General features: G+C 42.5%; 1 protein-coding gene across 1 annotated transcript in view; it reads right to left on the minus strand.

The window, feature by feature from the left end:
- Positions 1-9,201, minus strand: part of KCNH7 (potassium voltage-gated channel subfamily H member 7) — a 483,070-nt gene that overhangs the window by 162,557 nt on the left and 311,312 nt on the right. Inside the window, exon 3 of the mRNA XM_019522712.1 lies at positions 5,113-5,268. Coding sequence (XP_019378257.1) covers positions 5,113-5,268 — 156 coding nt within the window. The remainder of the gene's footprint in view (positions 1-5,112; positions 5,269-9,201) is intronic.

Raw genomic sequence — 9,201 nt, forward strand, 5'->3', positions numbered from 1 at the left:
GGGGGGGGGGGGGAAGGGCGGAGGAGAGACTTTAATTAAAGCAGCTCTTCAGAGTTGCCCTAATTAAAGTGCTCACAGCATCTCATATATTCAGTGTCCTATGCTTGAAAATGCCAGTGGGGCTGCTTTAACTAAAGTTCATTTAACAAGCTTTAGTTAAAGTGGTCTTGTTGCCCTTTTGAAGCTTTGGGATGCTGAATACAAGTGATGCCAAGGCTGCTAGATACTAACTAGCACACTCCAGCAGACTTGTTTAATTGAGTCTGCTCTGAAACTAGCACACTTCAGAGCAGGCATCCAGCATGTGTGTAGGTGCCCCGAGACTCTATGGCTGTGTGTAGATAGAGTGAGAGTCGTGTGCACAACACTTTAAAGCAGGCTAAATGCTTCTGCACTGCTTTACTGGTGTTGGTGTTTGCATGCATTGGCAGCGTATTGCGCTTTAATTCCAGCCGCTGTAGTTAATTCAGTGGCATAATGCACCTTAAATGACTTTGGGCGCAGCAAACTAAAACTCCTTTGAGGAGTTTTAGCTTGCTGCCCCTACAGCTGCAGAGTGAAGTACTGGGCTCCATACAGCTGCACGGCTCTGCAGGAAGCCCTGCAGTCAGCCTGGCAGCAGCCTGGGAAAGCAGCTTTACACATGAAAAGCGGTAAGCCTGATCTCCCCAACCCCCAGAGCGTGCCTGCCTGCCTGAGCTGCACAGGGACCCAGTGCTTCCCTTCATGGCTGTGGTGTCCCCCAGGACCACCTGATCCAGGTGCCTGCAGCCTGGGGAAGCCCTGGGTGCAGCCTGGGGAAGACCACTGCCACGGAGGGAAGCTTCAGCCCCTCCTACAGCCCAGGGACTTCTCCACTTGCTAACAGCTCGCCCTCCCCTCCCTGCTGGAGAGGCAGGTAGGTCAGCGGGATTAGTACATGACATGGGGGTTTGATCAGCCCTAAATTGAAGTGGTTGTTTTTAAAATCCACCACTTCAATTTAGGGCCTCCCATTTAGTCTACACACGCCCTAAGCATCTAGGTATAAATTAGAACAGCCACGTACCTTACCTAGCTTACACTTTTCCACCTCTTGGCCCTTTGTTTTTATTAGTGAACCATTTAAGCATTGTCTCACAAGAAGACTCCCTATGTATATAAGGATTCACTTATTTTGTAAAATGAGAGAGACATTTTGAAACTGACTGACTGCCTTTTGGAAGCTATCCTGTTTAGCACTTCTCTCACTTCAGAACACTGACAATGATACCACTTCAATGTACCCATGCTGAAACTGATATGTAAAGTGCATTGATGGCAGGACATGTTTTCCAGGACAGGAAGCTCCTTTTCTTACAACTGTTTGAATCTAACTTCAAGGGTTTTTCTACACATGCAGGTAAAGGTGCAATGGGATCTAACATGTGATCCACACAACTGCACCTCCTGCCATGCCACATGTACATTGCAGTGGATGTGATTGTGGGACCCAGCACCTGATGAGGTCATGCCTTATTCCTGGTACAGGGGGATCCTGGGATCACCATGCCAGGCTCCCCCTGCATCAGCAAATAACAAGCTCCCATAGCTGCAGGACTTGCAGCTGACAGGACTCTTAGCCCTGGTTGCACCCCATGGCTGCTGGAGCTGAGAGTCCTACAGCAGACAGGACTGTCAGCCTCAGTTGCACCTCACACGTGAGGCTGAGCATCCCATCAGCTGCAGGACTCTCAGCTCTGGCAGCTGTGGGGTGCCTCCATGGCTGGGAGATTGCAGCAGTTGCAGTCTCCCAGTCATAGGAGTGTGTTGGGCACCCCTGAGATCACAGCAGCTCTAGTGTCCCAGCCATGGGAGCACAGGCTAGATGTGCAAATTAAAGCTAGATAGAAACCAGCTATGACGTTATTACACATTTTCCATCAGTAACTTCATAGCTGGTTGGACCTTTTTAAGGCACCATAGCTCATTTGCATATATAGCCAGTCTAAATTAATGGTGCAGTTAACTAGGTAATTGCATAATACATGTTACATGAAGAGGGGGCTGTTTTGATTCGACACTGTTATGACTCATTTTGAGCCTGAAACAGTGAAATCGAATCAAAACGAAGGACTTTGAAACAGCCTCGAAACAAAACAAGGCTAGTCAAAATGTTTTGAAAGTTTCAAAACTTTTCGAGTTTCAAAGCAGCCAGTAGCCCTGGCTCTCCCTGTCTCCCACCACCTGGCTGCAGAAAGCTGATCACAGTGCAGGGGAAGGGAACTGAGACAGCCTGATCTAAGCCAAGGGATGGGAACTCCCTTCCCCAGTCCCAGGCAGCAGCACTGGCTTCCCTCCTTCATCTAGCAGGTACATCAGGGGCCCGCAGCCCCGACCTGCCTGCCAGATGAGAGAGGCTGTTTTGAGCTTCCCCATTATAGCTAATGGGCAAAACCTTGAAAAAGCTTCAAAATGGCCTCTCTGTTTTGATGAAGCAAATGGAACAGCTGTTTCAAATCAAAATGAAATTCGAAACAAAACACTGTTCCATCGAAACCTCAAAACTCAAGTCGAACCGGAACGGTGCCATTTCACATAGCCTTACTGAGAACCACATTGAGGACAGAGCAAAAGTACTATTATAGATCTTTAAAATTGTATTGGAAAATGGACAGTAAAACAAACTGGATCAAAACACCTGTAGAACATGGAAACAAAATAGTTTTGGAGGCCTAACTTGTTTTCTTGATTGGATTTTAGTAGTAACATTTTAAAACACATAGTCTTCTATTGAAATGAAGTTGATCAAAACCAAAGGAAAAATAGAACTTGGAATGATTACATTACAAAGACAGATATGTAAAGGCATATTCCATAGGTAAATCGTTACTTCTAATATATTGTGCAAATATTATATAAATAGTTTTAAAACAGGTACCATGCTGTTATCAGTAACTATACATATTTTACTAGTTTTAAAAAATGGGCAGTATGTTGTCCACAATTATACCTATACAACCTTATTGCCATTAGTGGGGTTATATAAAAGTAATGGACTCAAGAATGTGGTGCATTCATTACACTTGTAACCTTTTCAATTACAAATTTTCTTCCTCCGTTCTTAATGAAAATATTATTTCATTGCACATCCCTGTTCATCACAAAAAATGGCCTGAAATAGCTCTTGAATTTGAAAGGATTTGTCCAAGAATAAAGCACTGTAATGAATGAGTTTCTATGCTGCATAGAGGGACAGCATGGAAAGCATATCCTAGCGAGATGGAACAAGGATAGCACTAGTCAGGAGGAGCTCAGAGCTGCTGCATTGCTATGCGATGGCTCTGCCCCTCACAATCTCTGCAGCGGGGTTACAGTAGTGAGGAAACTTTGTAGGGCCATTTATCCTTGCCTTCTGATGTGTTGCATTATTCACTGGATGCTTACAGTGAATTTCTGTCCATTCTTTGTCTCTAGTCAGACAGATTTTGAGGAGATTATTTGCAGACAGAAGGCTGAAGTTCCAAGAGTCTTTATTCTAGGTTAAAGACATTACAGTGTTAAAGGGCATTTCCCAAGTGTTGTTGGACCAACCAGACTCAGTGGAAAATAATGATGCTTATTGCTAGAACATACTGTGACTCACAAGGGGCATGGACCACCAAAGCTCTGCTCTGGGAACACTTGCAGAAAATTGATTATGTGTGGAAATTCATAAAAGAGTTAGGTCATGAGCCTTGACTGCATGGAGTGAGGATGAGAAAACTTAGGTAGGATCTGCAGAAAATGGGGCAGGAAAGTGATATGGCCTAGCTATACAGAAAATGAATTCATTTGTTTTGGGAAGAGTTTCATGATTTTGAAAATTCTTTTATTTCAGAGTGGAACAAAACCAGGAAGGGCAAAATTTCCCAGACACAAAAATGTATATGTATGCATCAATTCAATCAAAACATGTTTAAACAAAAATTAAAATGTTTATTGCCCCCTTTTAAATATCTTACATTTAATATATTATATACATTATTTTATATAAATTAAATTAACTGAGAAATCACTGGGAAAGGAAAATAGAAACCTTGTATTCTGTGAGTATAGAAATGGAGTATTTAACTTTATCAAAATGCTATTCTCATTTTTTATTTCACAATTAATTTTCTTTAAAAGTGACACACATCTACACCCAGTGGAAGGAACAGCATTGGCAAAATTCTTGGAGCTAGTTGTCAAAGGTCTATATGCTTATCCAAGGCATACAGTATACACTTGATCTGAGCTTTCCTGAAATCTAGTTTTAAATAAGTCAAGCAATGGATTTCTATTGTCTCCTTTGTATAACTATTTCAAGTTTAATGGACTTTATAGCTGGAAATAGTGACAAGTAAATAATTCATGAGTGATTTATTTGAGGAATTGCTACATTGCGTTCATAAAAAGTCTGCAACCAAATTTATCCAATGTGCATCTTTTCCAATGTTGTATTTATGACTTTTTCTAAGTTGTAAAGGTAGGTTGTTTTGGTATGAATATTCTTGCATGCAAATACAGAATTTGATTCTAGGGAAGACTTCTGTCTTCAGTTATAAAATTCCCTTCCTGGGAGTATTTTCAATAAAACTTAAGATTCAAGTATTTACAGACTACAGGGTTTTTCATGTGCCACTGAAATCTGCGTATGAGTTGTCCTCAAATGCATTTGCCCCCAAAATCAAACCTTTAATATTTGACCTAAAATATGTGAAAATATTTTTGCACACTGTTCTATTTAGTTTCCTCAGGCCATCACATATTTTTGTGGCTTCTTATTGAGTACTAGAAGTAGGATTTTTTTTGATTAACTTTGGGGATTTGGGTTGAACTTATTTTTCAATTTCATTTTATACTTACATTTTTTTTCTTTTTTGCAATGTGTGAAAATCATAAATCTACTATTTAAGCAACAAGTTGACATACTTATAGTGAAAACCTGTAAGCATAAAGCTAGAAAACATGAAAATTAAATTCTACCACACAGAATGATATGTATTTGCCGTGTAGTAAGATCCACTTCTAATGATCTTCATTGATATATTTATGAATTATACTTTAATTTTAAATAAGATGGCTAATAGCAACACATGACTTCATTCTGTCCCCCACTTCCCCCTCACTTACGGTTTACAAGCTTGGATGGCAAAATTGGGTTGAATTTCTCTGGGGACTCAGTGTTGTCCTCATCTGTTACATATTCAAAGTTAATAATAAACATCATAGCTACTCCCTCTTGATTTTTCACTGGGATTATGTGGGTGTTGCAAATGAAGGTGGTCCCTAGGGAAAGGGAAAAGAAAAGAAAGACCAATATTTCAATCAGAGAAACCTGCATTGTGTCTTTATACTAACAGTTTTACGCATGTAAAAAATGATGCAGATTGTTTTTTTCTTTTGATGATTGCTTGCTAATAAACACATGCAGCATGTTTCATTTAAAGAACACCATTTTCAACAAAAACAAAATTTGTCTTCTAATGATGTATTGCATTCATACTTAATGCAAAAGATCTTCCATTCAAGTTGCCCCTTTTGTTCCATTGATTTCTATTCCCTGGAAATGACTTTAAACATAAATGTACAGCTTCATGTTGTGGAGGTATTCACATTGAGTGTCACTGCCGTCTACCACATGAACCACAATGCTGCTGCAGAAAAAAACACCTTTCTTCTAAATGTCAGAGGTTCTTTATGATTTACAACATGGTGAATCACATATTAAATATTCATGTGTGCAAATATATAGCTGTTCTTATTTTAGCTCTCTTTATTTTTGAGGTTTGTCTAAGGATGTTTCAATATTTTATTAAAAATGATGCTCATGGAAAAAACATGCTTTGTTTTCAACCTGATCATATTGAATGGCTTTTTTACATTTCATCATAACCTTCCCCCACCACCAATCTTATGGTCAAGATTTTCAAACCTGAGTACTTACATTCAGCACGGAATTCATAGTGAGGAACATAATTAGAAGTTGCTAGATTTTCAGAGATGTTGAGTGCCCATAACGGTAATTTAAGTTAATGGAAGGTGTCTTTTCTCAGTGCCTACAAAATTCAGGGCCTTTTTTATTTAGGTGCTTACTCAATATCTAAAGATTTTATCCATTTAGTTTGTGCTGGTCATCATTGCAATATTCTATTTAAAAAGTTTCATTTGATAAGGTCGTTAGCTTTTTTCTTGTTCCTTGTATTATGCTGTTAGAATAAACAGATTCCAAATATAATATGATAGATATATGTGCAAAGGTAACATGGGGCTAAAAGCTTCATGCAAACAGAGCTGTGAGGTGCTGTCTTTTTTAACTGATTTAATGTACGTCATTTGTAATTTTATTCATTCAAATACAGTAATCACTGAACCTTGACAGGGGGTGTAATTTTATAAATTCAGATGTTCATTTGGGTTACACAGGAATAAATCTTTTTTTTTTTGTCCTCAGAAAAAGTGATGATCCAGATCCATTGCAACAGTGATCAGAATCATCCTGCAATATTTCATGTAGTATTTGCTATAATGTGGTATTTATAGCAGGCTGAGCTATGAATAAAAATTGACATGCTGGCCTTTCAAGTTTTGCAGCTGTACCTTCAATCCATTTAATAAAACAGTTAAGCTGTGGCACTTGCCACAGTTTCCATGGTAACAAACTGGATGACTTTAGTAAACAGAAAATAAGCAATTTAAGACTGTTCCATTAGAGCTAAAAATAGAAGAGCTGCAGGCCAAGCATTGCAACGTAGGCTGGTTAAACAGAAAGTCTGAAGAGAGACTAGAAAAAACCATTATGGTTTTCAGCTAATTAACCAAAATACATATTGACTTTAAACACTTAAAATGACATTTAGAGAGCCATTTGGAGCGACTTTGTTACTTTCCATCAGCTTGTTTTGAATTTCTTAACATCCGGATTTTGTTGTGACAGGCAGCTGCACAAACCGAATGATGAGCCTGTAACCTGCCACCTCCTGACTCGATGAGAAACAAAGGGCAGGGCTGAGGCTGTCATGGATTGGAAGAATGCTGAACGCCAGTGGATGAAATGTTTATGGACTTTGGAAACAAGGGTTGACAATGTCTTGGATTTCACTAAACTAATGCTGAACCCTGCAGTTTGTAGACAAGGAAGTTCTAGCCTTTAAAATATTTCCTGCAGTGCTGAGAAATAACAATATCTCACATTCACAGGGAACATTACATCCCCATGCAGCACCCCCAGACACTTACAAATTGACATTTACACCATATTTAGGGATTCACCTTCATGGACAAAAACAGCAGCTATTTAACAGTTGACAGCACAAGAACATGGCAAATAATGAATCATTCTGTAGCTAAAGGCACATTCAGGAGCAGTTTAGGAGTATAAGATGGGGAGATACTTTGGGCATGTGTAGATGTTCCTGGGACCCAATCTACAGTCCCACAGCTTACTTTAAGCAACGTGATCGTAGATCAGGTTCCGCTTGTGCACACACGCACTGGTGCCTGGAGCCATGCTGGGAATGTGATCGAAGTAAGCTGGGGTGGGGGAAAGGGTGGGGAGGATGGGGAGCGGCCAGCAAGTATATGCAGAAGAGGGCTTGATAGGTCCAGGGTGGATTTTCCATCCAGGGGTGAGGGAGTTGGAGGCCTAAAAATAGCCTGGTCAGGGTCATGGGGGGATAGGAAAAGAGCAGCCCTGGGGTTGGGTTTAGTGGCTGGGCTTTTCTTGCCCTGAGGCTGCTCTCTGAATGTATGCACGCATTTGGTTAGATCAGGCACAGATTAGATGAACTAAGATCAGGCCAGCCATTTTTTGCCTGACCTAAGGTCCCCAAATGTATGTACAGTGTGACAGGACAGCTGGTGCACCTCCCTTTAAGAGGACAAGCAGCCTGAGAGTCAGCTTGCAGGTAGGAAGGGGGCTGATTAGGGACTCACCTGACCCAAAGAGGGCTGGGCTTGAGCCATACAAGCCCCATGCTTGTGCCAGTCAGGAAGTCCAGCCCTGAGAGCCATGAAAAGGCAGCAGAGGAGGAGGGCCCCTGAATTGACAATCATACTGAGTAAGCAACTCTGCAGGCCTGAGAAAAAGGGAAAGTTACCTGGGGCAGAGTGGAAGGCTTGTTTATGCAGGCAGGTGTCTTTTATTTTGTGTTAAAACCAGAGAGGGTGTCTGCCAGAGGGCAAAAATGGTGGTTTAGCCTTAAACCCTGCAAGGCTAGACTCAGGACTTTCTTAGAGACCTGGTAGCCCAGAAGGGGCTGAGGGTGGAACCCAAGTGTCCATGAGCCCAGAGGAGGGACTATAAGCAAAGACTGCTAAGGAAATCCCAAGTGGGCTAGGAGTGGGGCTAGGTCCCAGGAAGGGCCAAAGGTCTAGGAGGAGCCACTTCTGGAGACCAACTCCAGGGTGGCAAGTTGGACCAGGGAGTCTAGAGGTCTCAACTGGCTTGAAAGTGACGCCAGGGCCCAGGAGGAGTTAAAGGTCAAAGAGAGAGTGCAACTGGGGACTGCCAGAGCCAGGAAGCCTGGAGATCTCGACTGGCCCAGGAGTGGGGACAGGCCAAGAAGGGGCCAAAGGTCCAGAAAGGGACACTGCCATGGATTGATAGGGTTAGAGACCTGCAGGCAGGGAGGCTGGAAGCTAGAAACCAGGTTTGAACTATGGGCTGGGGCTAAGAGGCCCAGTGAGAATATAGGGGGCAGAGTCCAATAAGGCCAAGACCCCTACAAGGTGAATGACTGTACAATAAGAATTGTGAGGTATGGGGTGTGGTATAGAGGTGGATGGAGCCACACAATGAGCCTTTAAGGCTACAGGTGCCCTGGAAGGGAAGAGAAATGCAATAAGCCCTTAAGGCTACAGGTGAACTGCAGAGGCGTGGACATGCCAAGAGGGGCTATTGAGGTTGAGGGCTGAATTGAAACTAGTGGAGTCCAGGAGGGACCTGGAAGTGACTTGCATGGACTAAGGCTCACTGTAAGGCAGTGGTCACCAACCAGTCGATCTTGGAGCCTCTGACGGTTGATCTCAGTCTGTCAGAGGCTCCACAATTGGGAACAGCAGGAGGCATGTGGCTGGGCTGAGCGATGCCCTCTGCCGCCTGGGCTGGGCTGGCTGAGTGAGGTCAGAGCCCGGGCAGCTTGTCTAGGAGGCAGGGGGGGCAAGGCAGGGGGTGGGGGCAGGGGCAGGGCAGGAGCTGGAAGGGGTGGTGGGCCGGGGCGG

Source organism: Gavialis gangeticus, unplaced genomic scaffold (assembly GCF_001723915.1).
Source record: "Gavialis gangeticus isolate Ggan-Ray unplaced genomic scaffold, GavGan_comp1, whole genome shotgun sequence".
In the NCBI taxonomy this organism is placed as follows: Eukaryota; Metazoa; Chordata; order Crocodylia; family Gavialidae; genus Gavialis; species Gavialis gangeticus.